Source organism: Mobula hypostoma, chromosome 6 (assembly GCF_963921235.1).
Source record: "Mobula hypostoma chromosome 6, sMobHyp1.1, whole genome shotgun sequence".
Classification (NCBI taxonomy): Eukaryota; Metazoa; Chordata; class Chondrichthyes; order Myliobatiformes; family Myliobatidae; genus Mobula; species Mobula hypostoma.
In genome coordinates this window covers 96454165-96480233 of record NC_086102.1, presented here as the reverse complement: position 1 = coordinate 96480233, position 26069 = coordinate 96454165, and the positions used below count along the sequence as shown (strand labels likewise).

Sequence of the window (26069 nt, the reverse complement as noted above, 5' to 3'; positions counted from 1 at the left end):
TCATATACCATCTGGGTAGTCTCCAGCCCCTTGGTATGAACGTAAAATTCTCCAACTTCTGGTAATTACCTCCCCCTCCCTTCCCCCATCCCTGTTTCACTCTGCCCCCTCCCCCAGCTGCCTATCACCTCCCTCATGTTTCCGCCTCCTTCTACTACCCAATGTGCTTTCCCCTATTCCTCCTTCACCTTTCCTGCCTATCCCCTTCCTGCTTCCCCTCCCCCATCCCTTTATCTTTCCCCTTACTGGTTTTTCACCTGGCAGCTACCAGCCTTTTCCTTCCCACCCTCCCCTCATCTCCTTTATAGGGCCTCTGTCTCCTCCATCTTCAGTCCTGATGAAAGGTTCCGGCCCAAAACATTGACTGATCATTTCCACGGATGCTGCCCGACCTCCTGAGAGTGAGTGTTGTTCTGCCACTCTTGTGCCTCTCATTGTCATTCTGGAGACGTGCAGCCCTTTCATCCCCAGTCTCTTCATCTCTTCTGCTGTTTGTTGTTTGTCTCTGATGCTGGAGACGTGCATGCCTCTCCTCCTCTGTCTCTTCTTCTCTCCTCTTCTTTTGTCCTGACTCTTTGATCCTGGAGTCGTGCGGCCCTGGCCTCATCTGATTCTTGTTCTCTCCCTCTCCCTGCCGCTTCCCAACAACGTTTGGCGTCATCTCTTGACTATAATGTCCCCCTTCCCTTTCCACGTGGCATAATTAGGCTGACCATTTTTTTTTACCCTAATGCCGGATAGAAGATACCACCAAAGGATGCTGATTATTCTTGATGATGTGGTTGGCGCTCTCCTAAATGGACGTGATATAGTCACCGCTGTCCTTAAACTGCAGCAAAAGGTTTTATGGGTGTCTCGAAGTATGTCATTACAATAAGATTTAATTGTCTCTTATTGATGGGTGGCAGTTAGATCTGTCCCAATCCTGCACATGCTGATGATGATTAGCAGAATGTGATCCCTCAAAATAGAGCTGGCCTGCCCTTTTGCTCTGGTAGGTGTCGCTGCTGAGGCTGGCCGTGCGCATGCGTCGGGCTGTCGCGTCCCGATTTCCATGATGGCGGATCGGCTCTCAGGTGAAAGCCAGCCTGTTGATTTTTGGCGAATGAGCAATTTTATACGAACATATAACCCTGAACTTTGCCAGTATTCTGTAAGCTAGCGCATTTTAATTCGATTTAGCTAAAAAGAGTGCCGCTGTAATGCACCGTTTGCGCTAATTGGAGGTCACAAACAGACAGAGCATGAGTGTTTTAGTAGAGTTACAAAATACACGTGGACTAAGATGTAAACTGTCCTGTGCTATCACCAGTGGGATCATCAGTTGATCTGCCACCTGTCTTCAGGAGTTTCGGCCCGCTTATGATCAAGACTCCCTCGAGGTGGTGGGCCAGCAGTGCTAAAGCACCACCTCCCACTGGTGAGCTTAAAAACTTGGCATCTGCCTCTATCAGAGTTGTTGGTCACTTCCATCCAACAGACAGCCTGCTCTTCACTTTGCCAGCATTCTGTAAGTTAGCGTATTTTAATTCGATTTAGCCAAAAAAAGTGCCGCTGTAATGCACCGTTTGCGCTAATTGGAGGTCTCAAACAAACAAAGACAGACAGAGCATGAGAGTTTTAGTAGTATATAGATAGATAATAATGACGTACTTCGAGACACCCATAAAACCCTTTGCTGCAGTCAAAGGACAGCGGTGACCATATCACGTCCATTTAGGAGAGCGCCAACCACATCATCAAGAAACAACAGCATCTTGGAGGCTTTGGTGTTACTGCTTCCTATCTTCTATCAAGCATTAGGGTAAAAATATATGGATAGCCTAATTACGCCGAGTGGAAAGAGAAGGGGGACATTATGGTCAAAAGTTGACGCTAAACATCGTCGGGAAGCGGCAAGGAGAGGGAGAGAACAACAATCGGATGAGGCCAGGGCCGCACGACTCCAGGATCAAGGAGTTAGGACAAAAAAGATGAGAGAAGACGAGACAGAGGAGGACAGGCATGCACGTCTCCAAAATGACAACAATAGGCACAGATGGAGGAGAGAACAAGAATCCGATCAGGTCATGGCCACACGACTCCAAGTTCAGAGAGAAAGAACAAATGGTAGAAGAGATAAAGAGACGAAGGATGAAAGGGCTGCACGTCTCCAGAATGACAAAAACAGGCAGAGAAGGAGGAGAGAGGAAGAGACAGAGGTGCCTGGTGGTAGGACAGTGCATTCACGATTCAAAATACCACTCAAAGTCAATGAGGTTAACCTTTGTAACATCGATATAAACACCAATACTGCAAATTTACTCCAAAATGCGAAGCTTATTGTCTGGGATGAGTGCCCCATGATTAGGAGGGAGAGCTTTGAAGCCGTGGACCGCACTCTTCGTGATGTATGCAGCAAGAACGAGGCCTTCAGGGGTATTTTAACCATTTGCTGTGGCGATTTCCGTCAGCTTCCAGCAGTTGTGAAATGCGGAAATGATCCTGATGTGAAGAATTCATGCATTAAAAAAAATCATACTTATGGAGAAGCTTCATCAAGTTTCAATTGAAGAGAAACATGTGATTGAGTGAGGGAGAAGGGATGATATTCTCAGTTCTTATTGGATGTTGGAGAAGACAAGGTTGAGAAAAATGAAAACAATGAAATCAAATTACCTGAAGGTATGATTCTGCCAGCAACAACTATGGAAGAATGCATTGATTTCATCTACCTGACATTCGACAATCCCGCAGAACTCTCTTCGAGGAATTCTATCTTGGTTCCTCTTAATGAAATGATGCGAAAAATAAACTTCGCATGCATTAGACACTTCTCTGGAATCATGAAAGAATACTGTTCCTTCAATGCCATAAGTGAAGGAGCGAACACCACTTACAGAAACACTACAGAATTCCTTGATTCAGTCGAACTCTGGATTGCCACCACATAAACTGGAATTGAAGAGGGGATCTCCCATCATTTCAATGAGGAACTTGGATCCACCTAGGCTTTGCAATGTAATATGAAAGATGGTGGAAGAACTGCACGACAATCTCATCGTAGCAAAGATAAACATTGGTGCATTCAAAAATGTCATGATCCCAAGAATTACTCTCAATTTATCAGAAGGGGAAAATGTCCCTCTTCAGCGGAGCCAGCTCCCGATACAGTCACGCTTTGCCATGACTATACATAAGGCACAAGGCAAACCATGGAGAATGTGTTGATTTATCTGGAGAAACCAGTATTCCCGCATGGTCAGCTGTATGTGGCTTTAAGCCGGGGAAGAAAAAATGAAAATGGTAGAGTATTCCTGAAGGGTGGCAGATCAATAAAAAGTGTCCTTCGTTAAACGAAGCAGAGCAATATTTGCCTTGCTATGTGTCTTTCTTCTTTAATACACTGAGTTCTTCTTCTTTAATTTCCAAAGCACATCACATCATACTGCACTACCTTTCTCTCAAAAGGTGCCCCAACGGGTCACCCAGTTGTCTAGTAGTCTTTAAATATTTTTAAAGCCCGATTCTTGATGAGGAGTAATTGAGAGAGAGCCAGAGGGCATTCAGCTAGAATATGGAATCAGCATTACAATTACTGAACAGTAGAACAGGCTTAAGGAGCCAAGTGGCCTGCTCCTGCTTCCAATGTCCTTCAAATGCCAAAGAATAGAATATACGTGGGAGGAAAAGTTAATAGAAAGATGAACACTGGGAACTGAATAGGAATACCATACAAAAAATGTTTTCTGCCACTGACCGTTTTTGACAATCCTTTCAGATATTTAGATTTAAAATTTGCATTTGGAAGAACTATAGTCAAAGTACTCGAGAGAAGGATAATACAACAATTATGCCCACATTAAATCAGATTGATCTCTAGCACTGGTTATTCCATGGTATTCAACACATCTGCTTTATAGAAAAGGTGCATGAAACCCCTAAGGGGCAGGGTGCGTACAGCTGTGTTGCAACAGGATTCTTCTGGTGTTCCAGCACAATTCATTAAATAGCTGCAGTTATATTCATCAGAGAATACTACACAACAAAAAATTAGAACAAAGACATTGCTGTTTGAAATATTATTCAATAGTCAACTGTACAACTTTAAAAGACATGTTCCCCTTTTACCCTTATTTCAGTGCACTAAAAAGCTGAGTGAATTTATCACTCAGCTGGGTTAGTTCTTCACTTTGTATTCTCCACAGTCAACTTACAAAGCAAACAAAATCAATCAGGTTCTCTCATTTGTTCCAAATTACACTCAGCTCTGATGAAGGGTCTTGACTCAAAATGTCGCATTACCTACCAAGTTCCTCCAGCAGTAAGTTTATTTTGCTCTTATGCATCCTGCCATCTTCTCTTATAATAATAAAAAATCACAATTCTGCACCCAGAATCTGGAGACAAGGTTACTAAATTAGATCATTTAGTAGGATCCCTTCAAAATAATTTCCTACGTTGTCTGGACATAATCAAGAATTGTTCATAATGTCTAGCCGTCAACATTTTACTGCTCTGTTACATCCATTTCTGCCTTTACAAAGTACAGCACAGCACCTTTTAACTTTCTCCAAAATTGAGCTAACCCTTCCCTCCTACACAATCCTCCATTTTTCTATCAAACATGTGCCTATCTAAGAACTTCTTAAATTCCCCCAATTGTTAAATGGAACAGTATAGTACTATTGCAATTAGCACAATCACGTTAAAGCACCAGTGATCACCGATCGGGGTCCAATTCACACTGCTGTCTGTAAGGAGCTTGTATGATCTCCCCATCATGGTGTGGGTTTTCTCTGGGTGGACCTGTTTCCTCCACATTTCAAAGACGTACAGTTAGTGAGTTGTGGGGATGCTGCGTTGGTGCCAGAAGCGAAGCAACAATTGTGGGCTGCCAAGAGCACAATCCTCACTAATTTGATGCAAACAACGCAGTTTATTGCATGTTTTTTTTGATGCACGTGTAACAAATAAAGCTAGTCTTTAATGATTCTGCCACCACTGCATTTCACGCACCTGCCACAATCTGTACAAAAGAAACCATTTGGTATTCTCCCCTCTCCAACATGCTTTCCTCCAGTCACATTAAAATTATATATTATTCATTTTTGCCTGGTAAAGGTTCTGGATATCCACTCAAACTGCACCTCTTATTTTGTACACTTCTATCAGAACACATCTCATCCTCACTACTCCAAACAGAAAAGCCTCACATGTTTGCTAATCCATGTATCATCCTGGTAGATCTCCTGTGTACCCTCTCTAAAGCTTCCATATCCTTTCTGTAATGAAGCAACCAGAACTAGGTCCCAAGATCTCCCATTTCTCATACTGCTAAGAATCCTGCCATGAACCCTGTATTCTACCTTCGAATTTGACCTTCCACACCGAACCACTTCACACTTTTATGGGGTGAATTCCATCAGCCACTTCAGTCCAGCACTCCATGTTGTCTGATCCACAACATCAACAATCTTCATGTCATTTGCAAACTTACCAACCCACCTTTGATCTTCATCCAATTTATTTATAAATATAATAAAGAACAGGAGCCCCAGAACAGATCACTGCTGGGTGGAGAGGTGACGTGAGGTTTAAAGAGAGCTCATGATCTTTTGTGATTTTTAAGTGGGCTTCAATCAAAACAATCTATTAGAGACTTGGCAAAGGCCAATAAAAAGAAGCGAGTTGTAAGTGGAGCTGCCATTGTGTGAATACCAGTATTAAATTGGTCATGCTTTGGCTGAAGAGGTTTAGGTGAGGAGAAGTTTCTAGTAAGTTTCTCGTCAGATCTTTTTTCTTCTTCTATTAGTACATAGCAAGTGCAGTGAGAATGGGCCCAGGGTCAGTGGCATGTTCTTTATGTGAGATGCTGGAACTCCCGGAGACCTCCAACATCTCCAATAACTACATCTGCAAAAGTTCATTGAGCTTTAGCTCCTTACAAGCTGTTAGGAGATACAGCTAGATGACTTTTGGCTCATTCGGCAGAACAAGGAGGTGATAGACAGGAGCTACAAGATGGCGTCACAGGTAGATAGGGTCTTAAAGAGAACTTTTGGTACATTAGCCTTTATTAATCAAAGTATTGAGTATAAGAGCTGGAATGTTATGATGAGGTTGTATAAGGCATTGGTGAGGCCGAATCTGGAGTATTGTGTTCAGTTTTGGTCACCATACAGGAAGGATATTAATAAGGTTGAAAGAGTGCAGAGAAGGCTTACAAGGATGTTACCGGGACTTGAGAAACTCAGTTACAGAGAAAGGTTGAACAGGTTAGGACTTTATTCCCTGGAGCGTAGAAGAATAAGGGGAGATTTGATAGAGGTATATAAAGTTATGATGGGTATAGATAGAGTGAATGCAAGCAGGCTTTTTCACTGAGGCAAGGGGAGAAAAAAACCAGAGGACATGGGTTAAGGGTGAAGGGGGAAAAGTTTAAAGGGAACATTGGGGGGGGCTTCTTCACACAGAGAGTGGTGGGAGTATGGAATGAACAGCCAGATGAGGTGGTAAATGCGGGTTCTTTTTGAACATTTAAGAATAAATTGGGCAGATACATGGATGGGAGGTGTATGGAGGGATATGGTCCGTGTGCAGGTCAGTGGGACAAGGCAGAAAATGGTTCGGCACAGCCAAGAAGGGCCAAAAGTTTGCTGATGACACAACAATTGTAGGCCGTATCTTGGGTAATGATGAGTTTGAGTACAGAGAGGAAATTAAGAACCTGGTGGCATGGTGCGAAGACAATAACCTATCCCTCAACGTCAGCAAGACAAAGGAATTGGTTGTTGACTTCAGAAGGAGTAGCGGACCGCACGACCCAATTTACATCGGTGGTGCACAAGTGGAACAGGTCAAAAGCTTTAAGTTCCTCAGGGTCAATATCACAAATGACCTGACTTGGTCCAACCAAGCAGAGTTCACTGCCAAGAAGGCCCAACAGCACCTTTACTTCCTGAGAAAACTAAAGAAATTTGGCTTGTCCCCTAAAGCCCTCACTAATTTTTGTAGATGCACCACAGAAAGCATTCTTCTAGGGTGCATCACAACCTGGTATGGAAGTTGTGCTGTCCAAGACCGGAAGAAGCTACAGAAGATCATGAACACGGTGCAGCACATCACACAAACCAATCTTCCATCCGTGGACTCACTTTACACCGCACGCTGTCACAGCAGTGCTGCCAGGATAATCAAGGACACGACCCACCCAGCCAACACACTTTTCGTCCCTCTTCCCTCCGGGAGAAGGTTCAGGAGCTTGAAGACTCGTACGGCCAGATTTGGGAACAGCTTCTTTCCAACTGTGATAAGACTGCTGAACGGATCCTGACCCGGATCTGGGCCATACCCTCCAAATATCTGGACCTGCCTCTCAGTTTTTTTGTACTACCTTACTTCCCATTTTTCTATTTTCTATTTATGATTTATAATTTAAATTTTTAATATTTACTAATTTTAACTATTTTTAATATTTAATATTTGTAATCCAGAGAGTGTGAAGCGCAGAATCAAGTATCGCTGTGATGATTGTACGTTCTAGTACCAATTGTTTGGCGACAATAAAGTATAAAGTATAGTAGTTTTTCTATGGTTTTCTATGGAAGTCAATGGTAACTTGCAGGAGGCTGGTAGCTGGTTAACTGTAAAGAGAGGGTGAGAGAAGAGGCAGCCATTGCACAGAACCTCTGTGGCTGTTTCCCTCAATAATAAATGTAGCACACTGAATATCACTGGGGGAACATCCTACCAGAGGGAAGGCTCAGCGACCAGGTCTCTGACACTGAACATATCTTTGTGGCTCAGAGAGGAGGGGTGGGGGGGGGGTAAATAAGAGGAGTGCAATCGTGATAAGGGATTCCATAACTGGAGGAGCAGACAGGATATTCTGTGGACGAGAAAGAGAATGGTATGTTGGCTCCCAGGGGGCAGGGATGTCCCAGCAGTCTAAAGTATACAATTGGAAGTTGTGGTACGTATTGGGACCAACTCAAAGGTAGAACAAGGGATGAGATCTAGAGAAAGAATATAGGGAGTTAGGTAGAAAGCTGAAAAACAGGACCTCAAAGGTAGCATCTCTGGATTGCTACCTGTGTCATGAGCAAGTGAGGGTAAGAATAGGATGATTTGGCAGAAGAATGAGTGGCTGAGAGGTTGGTACTGTGACAAAGTTTCAGATGTCAGGATCATTGGGAACCCTTTTGAGGAAGGTATGACCAGTATAAAAAGGACAGATTACACCCGAACTTGAGCGGGACCAATATCCTTGGAGGCAGGCTTGCTAGAGCTGTTGGGCAAGGTTTAAACTAATTTGGCAGGGGGTTGGAAACTGGAGGGATAGGACTGAGGATGGGGCAGTTGGTCTACAAGTAGATGCAGTGTGTAGTGAGACTGTTAGGAAGAACAGGCAGATGGTGATAGGGCAAGATTGCAGTAGGTGGGATGATCCCACAAGACCATATAGGAGCACAATTAGGCCATTTAGCCCATTAAGTCTGTTCTGCCATTTCATTATGGCTGATCCATTTTCCCCTCTCAGCCCCAATCGCCTGCCTTGACTCCATATCCCTTCATGCCCTGACAAATCAAGAATCTATAAACCTCTGCCCTAAATATACATGAAGACTAGGCCTCCACTGCTACCAATGGCAATGAATTCTACAGATTTGCCAATCTCTGGCTAAACGAATTCCTCATCTTCATTCCAAAAGGACACCCCGCTATTCTGAGGATATATCCTTTGGTCTTAGACTGTCTCACATAGGAAACAGCCTCTCCACATTCACTCTATCAATACCATTCGATAGGTTTCAATTAGGTCGTCCCTCATTCTTCTGAGTTCTAGTGAATACAGGCCCAGATCAATGAAACGCTCTTCGTATGACAAGCCATTCAATCCTGGAATCATGAATTGAATGCTAACATCACTTTTGCCTTCCTCACCACAGCCTCAACCTGCAAATTAACCTTTAGGGAATCCTGTACAAGGACTCCCAAATCCCTTTGTGTCTCAGTTTTTTGTATTTTCTCTCCATTCAGAAAATAGTCAACTCTTTCATTTTATATGCATGACCATACACTTGCTCACATTGTATTCCATCTGCCACTTCTTTGCCTGTGAACTGAAGTGTAACATGGGGATAAAAATGTAAAGGATGATGAATACAGAACTGAATGTGTTATATTTGAATACATGCAGTATACAGAATAAGGTAGGTGATCTTATAGCACAATTAGAGGTTGGCAGGTGTGATGTTGTGGGCATCACTGAGTGGTGGTTGAAAGATCATCGTTAATAGCAACACACACAAAATGCTGGCGGAACTCAGCAGGCCAGGCAGCATCTATGGAAAAGAGTAAACAGTTGACATTTCGCAGCGAGACCCTTCATCACAGCTGGAGGAAAAAAGATGTGTTGCTTGGATTTCCAGCATATGCAAATTTTCTCTCATTTGTGATAAATAATATGCCAGTTAGCCTGACTTCAGTGATTGCGAAGATGCTGGAGTCCATAGGATGAAATTTTAGAGTACTTGGAGAAACGTTATAAAATAAGATAATGTCAGAATGGTTTTCTCAAGGGGAAACTTTGCCTGACAGATCTATTGGATTTTTTTGAGGAAATAACGAGTAGGACAGACAAAGGAAAGTCACTGGATGCTACTTTCTTAGATTTTCAGAAGGCCTTTGGCAAGGTGCTGCACATGAGGCTGCTAAACAATACAACAGCCCATGGTATCCCAGGAAAAATACAAATATGACTGGAAGATTTGCTCACTGGCAGGAAGTGAAGGGTAGGAATAAAGGGTTTTTTTTTCTGGTTGGCTGCCTGTTTGACAGGGGTCGATGTTGGAAACTGTTCTTTTCATGTTATATGTCAATGATTTGGATGACAGAATTGATGGCTTTGTGGCCAAGTTTGAAGATGATATGAAGATATGTGTATGGGCAAGTTGTGTTGAGGAACCAGTGAGTCTCCAGAAGGACTTGGAAAGATTAGGAGAATGGACAAAGAAGTAGCAGATAGTGTTGGGAACTGTATTGTCATGCACTTTGGTAGAAGGTTTAAAGGCAAAGTCTGCTTTCTAAAGGGAGAGAAAATTCAGAAATTAGAGCTAGAATATGGAATAGTACATCACAGGAACAAGCCATTTAGCCCACAAATTTGTGCCTAACCAATTAAATTAATAATCATGGCTAAATAATTTCTTCTGCCTACACAATATCCATATCTCTCCTTTTTTTATATGCAGGTGAAAAGGAACTTGGGAGTCCTTATGGAGGATTCCCCAAAGGTTAACTTGCAGGTTAAGTTGCTGGCAAGGAAGGCAAATGCAATGTCAACATTCACTTTGCGAAGACTACAAAATAGATACTTCACTGAGGAAATTACAGATATACAAATATCTAAAGAGAAGAAAGTATAAAAAAAATTACCTCAAACAGTCCAAGAGGAGGGGGTTCATCACTTCCCCGGCTATAGGTTGACTCATTATAGAGCCTAATGGGAGACGACAAGAATGACCTCATCTAGCGCTCTTTGGAGCAGTGCAGTTGGCTTAGACTATTACTAAAGGTGCCCCTCTGTACACCAAGGAGGCATGAGGACAAGAAGAATTTCCAGGATTTTCCATAGGGTCCCTTGTTCTACCACAGCCTCCAGTGTGTCCAGTTTGACTCCTATAACAGAACCAGCCTTTCTAATCAGTTTATTGAGCCTGTTGACATCACCCCTGTTGATGCCATTGCCCCAGCACACCACTGCATATAGAAGTCTGTACTGGCGACAACAGTGAAAAAGAGGCCTGCATACTCCAAAGGACCCAAGTCTCCTCAGGAAATAGAGGCGACTCTGGCCCTTCTTGTACACAGCCTCTATGTTACTGCTCCACTCCAGTCAGTCATCCAGGTGCACTCCCCAGTACTTGTAGGTCCTCACCACATCCATGTCCTCACCATCAACAGGGAGCAATGCAAGCTTAGTCTTCCTTCGTCTTACTAATATTGAGCTGCAGATAATTCAGCTTGCACTATTTGACAAGTCCTCCATCAGGGCCCTGTATTCATTCTCCCATCCTCCCTTTATACATCTAACTATTGCTGAGTCATCAGAGAATTTCTGCAGATGACATGACTCAGTGTTGTATCTAGGGTAAACAGGAAGGGAACCAAGACAGTCCCCTGTGGGGGTTTCAGTGCTGCTTATAGCCTTGTCTGAAGCTGAAGGATGTAATGCTAAGGCTTTATAAAGCATTGGTCAGACCACACTTGGAGTATTCTGAGCAGTTTTGGGCCCCGTATTTTAGGAAAGAGCTGTTGGTGTAGAAGAGGATCCATAGGATTATTTGAATGATCTGGGAATGAAAGGACTAACATACAAGGAACATTTGATGGCTCTGGTCTGTACTCACTGGAGTTTGGAAGAATGAGGGAAGTATCTCACTGAAACCTAGCAAATATTGAAAAGCTTACATAGAGTGGATGCGGAGAGGATATTTTCTAGAGTGGGGGGAGTCTAGGTCCTGAGGGCACAGCTTCAGAATACAGAGACATCTTTTAGAACAGAGATGAGGAGGAATTTATTTAGCCAGAGGGTGGTTAATCTGTGGAATTCATTACCAAAGACGGCTATGGAGGCTAAGTTATTGGGTATACTTTATGCAGAGATTGATAGATTCTTCATTAGTAAAGGCATCAAAGGGTACGGGGAAAAGGCAGGTGAATGGAGTTGATAAGGAAAATAAGTAAGTCATAATGAAATGATGGAGCAGACCTAAAGGGCTGAAAGGCCTAAGCCTTGTTGGACAATCAGCGAACAGGAAAAGAATCAGTCTCATTTTCTGAGACTGTCTTTGCAGATGCCATATTGAGAACTGTTTCATGAACTGATTCTTGCTCTCGGATATCTTAATCAGAGCAACTGAACACGGACACAAAGAGTTTCTGCTAATGATCTGCTGAACCTCGAGCCATTCTCAAATAAGAACCTGTTTGCATAAAATGGCAGAAGCAATTTCCTCATCTAGGTCCAATGCCTTTGTCACCCAGTTTGACTAGTTTGAAACAGTCAGAGTTGAAAAGAACAGTAGTCACCTATGGCACGAAGTTGAAGTTGAAGGTGAAGGTGAACAATACTGCTTGTAGTCCGAGGCTACATCCAATGAGTATTTGACATAGGTCAGTCAGATGACCGAGCCAACAAAACTGAAAGGTCATAGACTGACATGATAAGGAAAAGTATAAAAATAGATTATTTGGGGAGCTCTACGGAGGCCAACCATCATCAACATGGAGGACGCCACATCAGAACATAGACTTCTTTCCCGGGTATTACCTTTTCTATTCTTTGACTGTTCACGAGGATCAGGGAGACTTGGTAGGTATGCACACAGGTAGTTGGCTATGTAAATTTATGTGCCTTATAGCTGAGACAAAAAAGGTACTTTTCAATAAATACAGATCTTCTCTGTGCCTGACTGATCATTATTACTAAGGCGTAAATCCTTGTAACAATCTGCTCCTATGTCTTATGGTGTTTTGATCCAAAACACCTCTGGTTAACAACCTCCAGGCAGAAGATGCTCCACATTTTACCACCCTCCACCTTCCATAGGTAAGCTAATTCTGAACTCACACAGCCGTGTTTCCCTTTCCCTGGATCCCATGCCTCCTGACTTTCTGAATAAGCCTACTATGCAGCATCTTATCAAACACTTTAGAAAATTCCAGATACACTGCACCCTCTTCTCTACCTTCATCAATGTGCTTTGTCATATCCTCAATTAATTCAAGCAGGATCGTGAAGCATGACATGCCCCTCACCAAGCCATGCTGACCATTTCTAACCAGGTTATGCTTTGACAAATAAATCCTGTCTCTGAGAAACTTCTCACATAATTTGCCCACCACTGAAGTAAGACTCAATACTCTATTATTCAAAAAACAGATTTAATATCACTAGAATATGGTGTGAAATTTCATGTTTTGTAGCAGCAGTGAAATAAATAACCAAATTACAATAAGCACTTATAAAAGAAAATAAGTAGGGCAAAGAGAGGTAAAAAAGTACTAAGGTAGTGTTTATGAGTTTATTGTCCATTCAGAAATCCAATAAGGTAGCTGAAGGGAAGTCACTGAGTGTATGTCTTCAGACTCCTATACCTCCTCCTTGATTGTTAGCAATAAGAAGGCATGAGTTTATGACCTTCTGCAGCTTTTCCCAATCATGTGCAGAGTTCCTTCCATACCAGATGGTGACGCAACCAGTTAGAATGCTCTCCCTGGTACATCGGTAAAAATTTGCTCGTCTTGGGTGACATACCAATCTCTTCAAATATAGCCTTCCTTATAATTGCATCAATATGTCAGGCCCAGGATAGATCCTCAGAGATGTTGACAACCAAGAAGTACAAACTGCTCACCCTTTCCACTGCTGATTCCTCGATGAGGATGGGTGTGTTACCTCGACTTGTCCTTCCTGAAATCCACAATCAATTCCTTAGTCTTACTGACACTGAGTGCAAGGTTGCAGCTGTGACAACTCCCAGGGTCATCCCTTCTCTTTCCTGAACAAAGGAATAACATTTATAACATCTGCCAACCTCCAATTATCTGGTACTACTCCTGTACCCAGTGAGGATGCAAGGATCATCTCAAGATTCAGCAATCTCTTCCCTCAGTTCCCGTAGTAAAGTAGAGTATATCACCAGGGACTTAGTGGCATGCAAAAGTTTGGGCACCCCGGTCAAGATTTCTGTTACTGTCAATAGCTAAGCGAGTAAAAGATGAACTGATTTCCAAAAAGCATAAAGTTAAAGATGACACATTTCTTTAATATTTTAAGAAAACTTTTTTATTTCCATCTTTTACAGTTTCAAAATAACAAAAAAGGAAAAGGGCCCAAAGCAAAAGTTTGGACACCTTGCATGACAGTACTTAGTAACACTCCCTTTGGCAAGTAACACAGCTTGTAAATGCTTTTTGTAGCCAGCTAAGAGTCTTTTAATTCTGGTTTGGGGGATTTTCACCCATTCTTCCTTGCAAAAGGCTTCCAGTTCTGTGAGATTCTTGGGCCATCTTGCACGCACTGCTCTTTTGAGGTTTATCCACAGATTCTCGATGATGTTTAGGTCAGGGGACCATGAGGGCCATGGCAAAACCTTCAGATTGCGCCTCTTGAGGTAGTCCATTGTGGATTTTGAGGTTCATTATCCTGTTGCAGAAGCCATCCTCTTTTCATCTTTGGCTTTTATGATATCAGACTTTTCCTCATGTCAATGTCCCTCTGACTGGTGAATACTGAAGCAAAGTATTCATTGAGGACCTCCCCTAGCTTTTCCAATTCCAGGCATATTTGCTCTTCTATAGCTAATTAGCCCTACCCTCAGTAATCATCCTCCTATTCTTCACATACATGTAGAAGAAATCCTAGGGTTTTTCATTAATCCTACTTGCCAACACCTTCTCACCAAAGTCCATTCTTAACCTCCTTCCTGGCTAACTTTTAATGCTAAAACACTGTCTGACCCTTGTTTCTTAAACCTAAATAAGCTTCTTTCTTCCTCTTAACTACATGTTCCACATCTCTTGTCAATCATGGCTCTGTAAGGCTACCATCCTTTCCCTGCTTCATGGGACAAACTTAACCAAAACCCCATGCAAATGCTCCCTAAACAACCTACATCTTTCCATTGTGTATTTCCCCCAAATACATCCATTCCCATTTTATCCTCCCAAGTTTCTGCCTATAGCATCAAAATTCACCCTCCCCCACTAAAATACTTTCCCATACTGCCTGTCCCTCTCCAAATCTATGGTAAAGGTCAGGGCTGTGGTCACAGTCTCTGAAATGATCACCCACTGAGAGATCTAACACCTAATCTGGTTTGTTTCCTAGCACCAGATCCAGTATAGCTTCCCCTCTCGTACATCTAACTACATATCGTGTCAGCAATCCTTTCTGAAAACACCTAACAAATTCCACTCCATCTTAACCTTTTGCACTAAAGAGGTAATAATCAATCTTCAGGAAATTGGAAGTTACTGATGACAACAACGCAGTTATTTTTGCACCTTTCCAAAATCTGCCTCCTAACCTAACTCAGATTCCGCTGCAGTCTGGTGCTTCCAATGGTGCGGCATCGGCAAGTTTGCGGCGCTTGGAGGTTCACGGCAGGGAGAGTTTCTCCCTTCTACCGTCTGCGTGACATGATGAGGCTATCGGAACTTTGAGATTTTTTTTTACCGTGCCCATGGTCTGCTCTTTATCAAATTACTGTATTGCTTTGCACTGTTGTAACTATAAGTTATAATTATGTGGTTTTGTCAGTTTTAGTCTTGGTCTGTCTTGTGTTTGTTATATCATTGTGGAGGAACATTGTATCATTTTTTAATGCATGCATTTCTAAATGACAATAAACGAGGACTCAGTGTCCTCATGATCTAATCTAATAATCTAATCTAACCTGTTCTTCAGTGTCTTTGTTAAAGGCAAGTATGAACGCAAATAGTTCTTGTAGCTGTTAACTATATATTTTCATTTAATTTTGTATAGGTTTGACTCTGGTCTAAAATCAAAGACTGGCATAACAAAGCCAATAGACAACTTAATCTAGATTTAACAATTTTCTCTTTTTTTTTAAGCTTATGGACTTTGTTTGTGATCCAAGAGTCGAGAAGCTTTTAGACCAAAAGGAAACAACCTCTCCAGTATGAGTGCTAAAACATTAACTTCTAAATCACTCTTCCCATATGATACTTAACCTGCTGAGTATTTTTCAGCATCTGTAGTATTTTGTGTATTTGTATCAATCTTTAACAATACTAACCCAAGGTCAGGACTAACTATTAATTGCAGGGCCTTTATTCACTGCCAACCATTATTTGAAAACACATGCATTTGTGAAATTATGCTTTCACATCTTTAACTGCCATAAAACCAAAAAAAAAATCACTGTTATGCAAGAAATATGCCAACCACTGTGCAACAAGCTCCCCACGACAGTACAGCAACAATTCTCAAGATTCGATACAAGAGAAACCTCCCCTGATACAGTGGTGTCAAGAAAACAACCTCTACCTCAATATTGCAAAAACAAAGAAGCTAGTTGTGGACGACAGGAGGAAGGGAGACAGACTGGACCCTATTTACATCAATGGATCTGGGGTTGAGAGGGTGAACAGTTTTAAGTTCCTCAGCATAAACATCACTGAGGATCTCACATGGTCAACAGTGCCTTTTTCACCTCAGACAGTTGAGGAAGTTGGTATGGACCTCCAAATCCTAAGAACTTTCTACAGGGGCACAATTGAGAGCATTCTGACTGGCTGCATCACTGCCTGGTATGGGAACTGTACTTCCCTCAATCACAGGAATCTGCAGAGAGTGGTGCAGACAGCCCAGCACATCTGTAGATGTGAACTTCCCACTATTCAGGGCATTTACAAAGACAGGTATGTAAAAAGGGCCCAAAGGACCTTTGGGGACCCGAGTCACCCCAGTCACAACTGCTCCAGCTGCTACCATCCCGGAAACGGTACCGTAGCATTAAAGCTAGGACCAACAGGCTCCGGGACAGCTTCTTCCACCAGGTCATCAGACTGATTATTTCATGCTGATAACTGTATTTCTATGTTATATTGACTGTCCTGTTGTACATACTATTTATTACAAATTACTACAAATGGTACAATTAGATGGAGACATAAAGATTTTTACTCCTCATGAAGGAAGTAAGAAATAAAAGTCAATTCAATTAAATACCTTAGAATAGTGAATAAACTCTTCTCGGGCTTCCAGCCAGGTACAGGTATCAATTATAATTGATGTTTCGATGACAAACTCTGCCACCTTCATCAGTTATAATTGATATCCGAACATGGCTGAAAGCCCAAGAAGAGTTTATTCGTCATATACACTAGGAAAGCACTAGATCCTTTTTCATCTTGGAATAGTGTCATGAAGTATTTGTATCAATCCAAGTCAACAGGAGATCAATGGCCAAAGGCAAAGAGAGAGGATGAGTTAAGAGAATATGAGGTGAGCAGTAGAATAGAACCCTTGGAGCTCAGCAAGCAGAAGCCAGTCAAAATCATTAAGCTTCTAGCACTAATCAGGTTACAATGAAGCTGATGCTGCTTAGGAAGAATAAATGATAGATGAGATATAGAACTTGTTACAGTTCTGGGTCAAGCAGAATATTTATGCCTCAACAAGCAGAAAGTAAGTAATGAGACTGCAGTCCACTTTTCTAATATTTTCATGCAAAAGTCTAGTGGTAATAACTAAGGGATTGCACTACAGAAGGGTCTAAACTCTGCATAAGGCATGCAGTAATGATTAGTTACCAAGTTGCCTTGATGACTGATTTGCTCAAAAGTTGTAGCTCTACTCAACGGCACAGAATATAGAATATCTGGGAATCTGACTCCCGAATTTCAACACTGGTACAACACAGCAAAGTGAGATTAATTACATTGGAACTAAATCAACATGTCAAATCCAAAAAAGCAAAGTTCTTAGTGAAAAGACAATAAATAGCGGCAGACGTAAAGGCAAAAGTACAATCTATTGTTTGTTCCATAATGAGACTTCACCCCCAAAGACAATTGCACTCATCTGAAGGTCCAACTGCTTCGATTGATCAGACCCAGACCCAGACTCGTGTCCCTTTACACATATACAAAGAATTTTAATAAATTCTACTTGTGCCTCTGTATTTTGTCACGAGACAAACACATAACTTTAAATCATGCACAAATCACAAATCCAAACAAAGCGATTAACAAAGATGGTGCTCAGCAATCTAAGTTCTACTTTCAAATTTGGGTTAGTACTAAAGGTGACAATTTCTCCTGGCAAGACATTCTTTAATTCTTACCTCTTGTAACAGATCAGCTTGTTCGATTGCCTTGAGTACATTCTTCTTTGACGTCTCCTGAACCTCACCTCCTAACAGGAACTCATCCAAGATAAAATAAGCTTTTTCAAAGTTAAAGATAATGTCGAGCTCACAGACCTTCAAAAAGTGGAAATAAAAACAAATGTGTTACCCAAATGTAGATACTACAATGTAACTGTATTTAGAACTCAGTCCAGGTAACTTAATTTCAGTAATTCATTTATTCTACTCAGACAGTTACCAATTTAATTAGCTGTGTATGATCACATCAGATATTTCACACAGCACCAAATAATAAAAGATAAATTTCTAGGGTGCATGGAAAAGCGCATAATTACAATGAGCATTGTTATGTTTTACTTGCTTTTTAACATTGTGAAAAATGAAATATGAGAAACATAGTAATTACTTCCAAAAGTAGTTCCATGAAGAAAGTATTAAGAACTTTGGCATCTTTGAAAGCAGATAAATCAAATGAAATTATTTCCAGGTACTAAAAGGTATGGGAAAAGATTGGAGATTCACAATGTAATTTTTCAATCTTCCCTAGCTACGAGAGAAACAAAACAGAACACCTAGGAGAATTCTAAAACGTGGATGCTAAAGACAGAAAGGGAGAAGACAATTATAGGCAATTAGTAACCTCAGTGATGAATGAATTACTGCAATCTATCCTTACGAACAATATAAACATCCATTAAGAAAAGCATAAACTAATCACAGTCAACAAGGATCTGTTAAAGGAAGGTAATGCCTAACAGATATGACTTAATTTTTGTTTGGGTGCATGAATTTTAGCAAGGATTTGATACAATCCTAACTTGACAAGCAAATCAAAAAAGAAAATCTAAGGAAAAATACTAACAGTAGGAATTTAAAGACAATTTGATGGCAGGTACTTGTGAAACTAGAAGGTTGGTACGAGAAAGTGGCACAGCTCAGTATCCTGAACTTTTCTTTGTGAATAGCTATTAATGATTTAGAGCAAGTGTGCAAGGCATGGTAAAGTTTGCAGTTGATACCAAGTCTGATCACAGTTCTCATTCAGCAGGAAAACTTGGGTTACATGAATGCAAATTGAATTTAATCCTGAGAAATAGAAACAGATTTCGCAGGACAGCAGAGTTTTGACCTGACCCAGTACCTGAGCAATCATTTTGCCACTCATTATTTTTGGTGAATACACAAATGTATGACCAATAGTCTGACAAGTCTTACTTACAGAATCATACTGTACAGACAACATACCTGACTCTATTATCACAATTCTTGGATACATTGTGTTCCATTGGCAAAAGAGATTGAAAAGAAACACCTCCAGCAAATTGAAACTTAATTGTTATACATGGAAGATGTAGCATTCTTCACTGCAGGGTCACTTTCCTGGCTCAGTCACGATAGAAAGTGAAGAATACAAATGATGATAACCATTCCTATTAGTGCTGCCATATTTAGTCAAAAAGGACAGTGTCAGGTAAGTTCTGCTGTTGTCTTCATCAATTGCCACATACCTAATCCAGCAGCTACGTCTTTCAAAGTTCCACCAATTTCACTCAGTATTGGTGCCACCAAGTCATATTGGGCAAGATACAATTACTATGGTAAAGGTTTGTATTTCAGTGAATGGCAAAAGTTTCCTTCTTCCTCTATTGCACAGCATGAGGACACCCTAGGGAAATAAATAAGGTAATAGTACTTGTACCAACTGCCTCGAAGGCTCTTTCCAGTCAGTGAAACACAGTAGTCCAAGAATTGTGACTAGGGAGTCTGGTACATTGTCTGCACAACGCAATTCTTAGTCTGCAGGTCAACTCTCCTGCTTTAAATAACTCATCATAATGATCTAAGAAGAAGATGCATCAATGGAGAGACAAATGAGCGTGATTGTTCCGATGAGTGGTCAGTGACCTGAAATAGATTCCACTTTCCACATTTGCTATCTGCCCTGCTAAGTATTCCTAGTGCCCATTCTGATGTTGCATTGTGAGAAATTTAATGAAAACCTTGCTTTGAATTAAGATTAAATACGAGAGATTCTATAGACGCTGAAAATCTTGAGCAGCACATACAAAATGCTGGAGGAACTCAGCAAGTCAGGCAGCATCTATGGAGGGGAATAAACAGTCCTGATGAGGGTCTTGGCCCGAAATTATTCCCATCTATATGACATGCTGAGTGAGTTTATTCCTCCAGTATTATATTAATGCTTTGTATTAAGACTTTCCTTTACTAAAATCACCACACAATACATACAGGGATAAACTGCAGTTAAGGAAGGCTGATGTCAGATGTGCAATGAATTTAAGCATTTCAACTCACACTTCCAAAATACTTGTCTAGAAGTTCAACGTAACGATGAATAATCTCAAGTGTTATGAGCTCATTGTCCTGGTCCTCAATAGCACAGCAGAAATAAAGACTTGCATACCTATGCAAACAAAACAGTTTGATCACTTATTATTAAAACCATTGCATGATTGCCTCTGTACCCCATCAAATGACGGAATTTTTTTAAAATACTTTATTTTCAAAATTTTCAAAAAACAATAAAATCAACAAGAACATATAAGCTCAGACGTGTGAAAATAAAATGAGCAAAAAAAAAAGAAAAAAAAGGACATAACATTAGAGAGATGCCTGTTGTACGGAGCGCTCAAAAGTGCTAAACATTAAGTCTCAAATGAGGACCATGAGAGATCAGCTGAGGGGAGATTGTTCATCTGCCCCCGGCCTCGTCTAGGTAGGCAAGAAATAGATCCCAGATAGCCAAAAATTTTATAATTGAATTGGTTCTCAAGAACCTGAGTCTCTCCATCTGTATGACTGAGATCATGTCAGCCATCCATCTCCAGAAGGAAGGGGGACAGGGTGATTTCCATTCCCTCAAGATAAGCCTTTTAGTGACAGTCATCCCCAGCATCAGAAACTGTTGTATGGCTGTAGGGAAGCATAGAGTGGATTGCGAACAGCCAAAGATGGTGAGACCACCTTCCAAGGGGAAGGTTTAAAAAGGAGAGGAACTTCCAATGGTCTTTTTTAAAATCAGAGCAAGAGGCTGAGAATGAAGGAGTAAAGGAATCTTGGAGAGAAGTCATTTTTTTTTACACTGCTCGGGGAAAAGAGGTTAGACTGTGCAGGCGCATGACATAGAGCACCAAAGGTTTAAAAAAAACATCACCATATACAACGGGCAGCGGAGTGAGAGGGAGCAGAGTGGGACGGCTTTGGCTCAACAGGCTTCGGCATGAACAGGCAGAGGCTTTTTGTTTTTGTTTGTTTAGAGTAGAGAGAATGCCAGGCAGGATGCTGGAATACTCCTCTTGAGGATGTGGGAAGTCAGGGAGACCTCTAGTGTCCCAAATCACAAATATACCACATTATCATCACATTATCACAAATGACCTGACTTGGACCAACCAAGCAGAGTCCACTGCCAAGAAGGCCCACCAGCGCCTTTACTTCCTGAGAAAACTAAAGAAATTTGGCCTGTCCCCCAAAACCCTTGCTAATTTTTATAGATGCACCATAGAAAGCATTCTTCTAGGGTGCATCACAACCTGGTATGGAAGTTGTCCTGTCCAAGACCGGATGAAGCTGCAGAAGATCGCGAACACGGCGCAGCACATCACACAAACCAATCTTCCGTCCGTGGACTCACTTTACACCGCACGCTGTCACAGCAGTGCTGCCAGGATAATCAAGGACACAACCCACCCAGCCATCACACTTTTCATCCCTCTTCCCTCCGGAAGAAAGCACAGGAGCTTGAAGACTCGTATGGCCAGATTTGGGAACAGCTTCTTTCCAACTGTGATAAGACTGCTGAACGGATCCTGACCCGGATCTGGGCCGTACCCTCCAAATATCCGGACCTGTCTCTCAGTATTTTTGCAGTACCTTACTTTCCATTTTTCTATTTTCTATCTGTGATTTATAATTTAAATTTTTAATATTTACTATCGATTTGTAAGTCAGGGAGCGGGATGCGCAGAATCAAATATCACTGTCATGATTGCATGTTTTAGTATCAATGGTTTAGCAACAATAAAGTATAAAGTATAAAGTGTCCCTGACAACGACACCTGCAAGAAGTGCATCCAGCTGCAGCTCCTGACAAACCGCGTTAGGGAACTGGAGCAGGAGCTGGATGACCTGCGGATCATTCGGGAGAATGAGGAGATTATAGATCGTAGCTACTGGGAGGTAGTTACGCCAAAGGAGCAGAGGACAGGAAATTGGGTCACTGTCAGGCGAGGGAAGGGGAAAGGGCAGGCAGAGCAGGGTTCCCCTGTGGCCATTCACCTCAACAACAAGTATACCGATTTGGATACTGTTGGGGGGGGATAACATACCTGGAACAAGCTGCGGCAGCTGGATCTCTGGCACTGAGTCTGGTTCTGCAGTACAGAAGGGAGGGTGGAAGAAGAGGACAGTGGCAGTGATATGGGGACTCGATAGTTAGAGGTATAGACAGGGGGTTCTGTGGTCATGACAGAGACTCCCGGATGGTTTGTTGCCTCCTGGGTGCCAGGGTCAGGGATGGCTTTGATTGCAAGCACAGCATTCTGAAGTGGGAGGGTGATCAGCCAGATGTCATGGTGCACATCAGTACCAATGACACAGGAAGAAAGAGTGAGGAGGTCCTGGAGAGTGAGTATAGAGAAGTTGGTAGGAAGTTAAAAAGCAGGACCTCGAGGGTGGTAATCTCTCAATTGCTACCTGTACCACGTACCAGTGAGGGTAAGAATAGGATGCTCTGGAGGATGAACAAGTGGCTGAGGAACTGGTGTAGGGGGCAGGGTTTCAGATTTCAGGATCATTGGGACCTCTTCTGGGGCAGGTGGGACCTGTACAAGAGAGACGGGTTACACCTGAACTACAAGGGGACCAATATCCTTGCAGGGAGGTTTGTTGGTGCTAATGGGGAGGGTTTAAACTAGATCTGCAGGGGGATGGCAACCAGAGTGCCAGAGCAGATAGTGGAATGGGAGTGAAAATAAATGATGTTATAAATCCATGCAAAGTCACAAATAGAAGGGTTGTGTGTGGTGGTAATAATCTTCTGAGACGTGTCTATTTCAATGCAAGGAGTATTGTGGGGAAGGCAGACGAGCTGAGGGCGTGGATTGACACATGGAATTATGACATTATAGCCATTAGTGAAACTTGGCTACAGGAGGAGCAGGACTGGCAGCTTAATGTTCCCGGGTTCCAATGTTTCAGACATGATACAGGCAGAGGAATGAAGTGGGGGGGGTGGCATTGCTAGTCAGGGAAAATGTTACAGCAGTGCTCAGGCAGGACAGATTAGAGGGCTTGTCTACTGAGTCCTTATGGGTGGAGCTGAGAAACAGGAAAGGTATGACCACATTAACGGGGTTGTATTATAGACCACCCAGTAGTCAGCGAGAACCGGAGGAGCAAATCTGCAGAGAGATAGCAGACAACTGCAGGAAACATAAAGTTGTGATAGTAGAGGATTTTAATTTTCCACAGATTGATTGGGAATCCAATACTGTTAAAGGTCTAGACGGGTTAGAGTTTGTAAATTGTGTTCAGGAAAGTTTTCTAAATCAATATATAGAGGTACAAACTACAGAGAATGCAATATTAGATCTCCTATTAGGAAATGAGATAGAACAGGTGACAGAAGCGTGTGTAGGAGAACACTTAGGTTCCAGTGATCATAACACCATTAGTTTCAACTTGATCATGGATAAAGATAGATCTGGTCCTCGGGCTGAGGTTCTAAACTGGAAAAAGGCCAAATTGGAAAAAATGAGAAAGGATCTAAAAAGCGTGGATTGGGACAGGTTGTTCTATGGCAAGGTTGTGATTGGTAAGGCGAAATTTTGAGAGTGCAGAGTTTATATGTTCCTGTCAGGATTAAAGGCAAAGTGAATAAGAATAAGGAACCTTCATTCTCAAGGGATATTGGAACTCTGATAAAGAAGAAGAGAGAGTTGTATGACATGTATAGGAAACAGGGAGCAAATAAGGTGCTTGAGGAGTATAAAAAGTGCAAAAAAAAACTTAAGAAAGAAATCAGGAGGGCTAAAAGAAGACATGAGGTTGCTTTGGCAGTCAAGGTGAAAGATAATCCAAAGAGCTTCTACAGCAAAAGGATAGTAAGGGATAAAATTGGTCCTCTTGAAGATCAGAGTGGTCGGCTATGTATGGAACCAAAAGAAATGGGGGAGATCTTAAATGGGTTTTTTGTGTCTGTATATACTAAGGAAACTGGCATGGAGTCTATGGAAATAAGGCAAACAAGTAGTGAGGTCATGGAACCTATACAGACTGAAGAGGAGGAGGTGCTTGCTATCTTGAGGCAAATCAGAGTAGATAAATCCCCAGGACCTGACAGGGTATTCTCTCGGACCTTGAAGGAGACTAGTATTGAAATTGCAGGGGCCCTGGCAGATATATTTAAAATGTCGGTATCTACAGGTAAGGTGCCGGAGGATTGGAAGATAGCACATGTTGTTCCGTTGTTTGAAAAAGGCTCTAAAAGTAATCCAGGAAATTACAGGCCGGTAAATTTGACGCCGGTAATAGGTAAATTATTGGAAGGAGTACTAAGAGATAGGATCCACAAGTATTTGGATAGACAGGGACTTATTAGGGAGAGTCAACATGGCTTTACGCGTGGTAGGTCATGTTTAACCAATCTATTGGAGTTTTTCGAAGAGGTTACCAGGAAAGTGGATGAAGGGAAGGCGGTGGATGTTGTCTACATGGACTTCAGTAATGCCTTTGACAAGGTCCCGCATGGGAGGTTAGTTAGGAAGATTCAGTCAATAGGTATACATGGAGAGGTAGTAAATTGGATTAGACATTGGCTCAATGGAAGAAGCCAGAGAGTGGTAGTGGAGGATTGCTTCTCAGAGTGGAGGCCTGTGACTAGTGGTGTGCCACAGGGATCAGTGCTGGGTCCATTGTTATTTGTCATCTATATCAATGGTCTGAATGATAATGTGGTAAATTGGATCAGCAAATTTGCTGATGATACAAAGACTGGACAGAGAGGAAGGTTTTCAAAGCTTGCAGAGGGACTTGGACCAGCTGGAAAAATGGGTTGAAAAATGGCAGATGGAATTTAATACAGACAAGTGTGAGGTTTTGCACTTTGGAAGGACAAACCAAGGTAGAACATACAAGGTAAATGGTAGGGCACTGAGGAGTGCAGTAGAACAGAGGGATCTGGGAATACAGATACAAAATTCCCTAAAAGTGGTGTCACAGGTAGATGGGGTCGTAAAGAGAGCTTTTGGTACATTGGCCGTTATAAATCAGAGTATTGAGTTTAAGAGTTGGAATGTTATGGTGAGGTTGTACAAGGCATTGGTGAAGCCGAATTTGGAGTATTATGTGCAGTTTGGTCACCAAATTATGGGAAGAATATCAATAAGGTTGAAAGAATACAGAGAAGGTTTACAAGGATGTTGCTGGGACTTGAGAAACTGAGTTACAGAGAAAGGTTGAATAGGTTAGGATTTTATTCCCTGGAGCGTAGAAGAATGAGGGGAGATTTGTTAGAGGTATATAAAATTATGATGGATATAGATAGAGTGAATGCAAGCAGGCTTTTCCCACTGAGGCTAGGGGAGAAAAAAACCAGAGGACATGGGTTAAGGGTGAAGGGGGAAAAGTTTAAAGGGAACATGGGAGGGGGGGCGCTTCACACAGAGAGTGGTGGGAGTGTGGAATGAGCTGCCAGATGAAGTGGTAAATGCGGGCTCACTTTTAAAATTTAAGAAAAAACTTGGACAGGTACATGGATGAGAGGTGTATGGAGGTATATGGTCTAGGTGCAGGTCAGTGGGACTAGGCAGAAAAATGATTCGGCACAGCCTAGAAGGGCCAAAAGGCCTGTTTTTGTGCTGTAATGTTCTATGGCTCTATCTTTTATAGGCCTTTGAGTACCAGTCAGATAGCCAGTCAGCAAAGGGCAAAACTAAAAGGTGTGTGACAACTTTTTAACCACATTATTTTACATCTTTTGAAGAAAATTCAAAATGGTGAATAAAAATCAATAATATTGACATCTGCATCCAATATTCAACCAATATGTTGTTGGCAGTACAATCTTTTATGCGGTGATGTGCTGGGGCAATGGCATCACAGGTGATGCTAACAGCCTCAATAAACTGATTAGAAAGGCTGACTCTGTTCTACCACAGTCTC

At 41.9% G+C, this 26069-nt stretch overlaps 1 protein-coding gene across 5 annotated transcripts in view; it reads right to left on the bottom strand.

Annotated features, from left to right (window-relative positions):
- Nucleotides 1-26069, bottom strand: part of LOC134348226 (AP-1 complex subunit sigma-2) — a 109182-nt gene that overhangs the window by 29288 nt on the left and 53825 nt on the right. For all 5 annotated transcript variants that reach the window (XM_063051281.1, XM_063051284.1, XM_063051280.1 and 2 more), the window contains exons 3-4: nucleotides 20202-20310; nucleotides 17862-17999 (exon numbers count right to left, since the gene is read on the bottom strand). In XM_063051281.1, the coding sequence (XP_062907351.1) occupies nucleotides 17862-17999; nucleotides 20202-20310 (247 nt within the window). The remainder of the gene's footprint in view (nucleotides 1-17861; nucleotides 18000-20201; nucleotides 20311-26069) is intronic.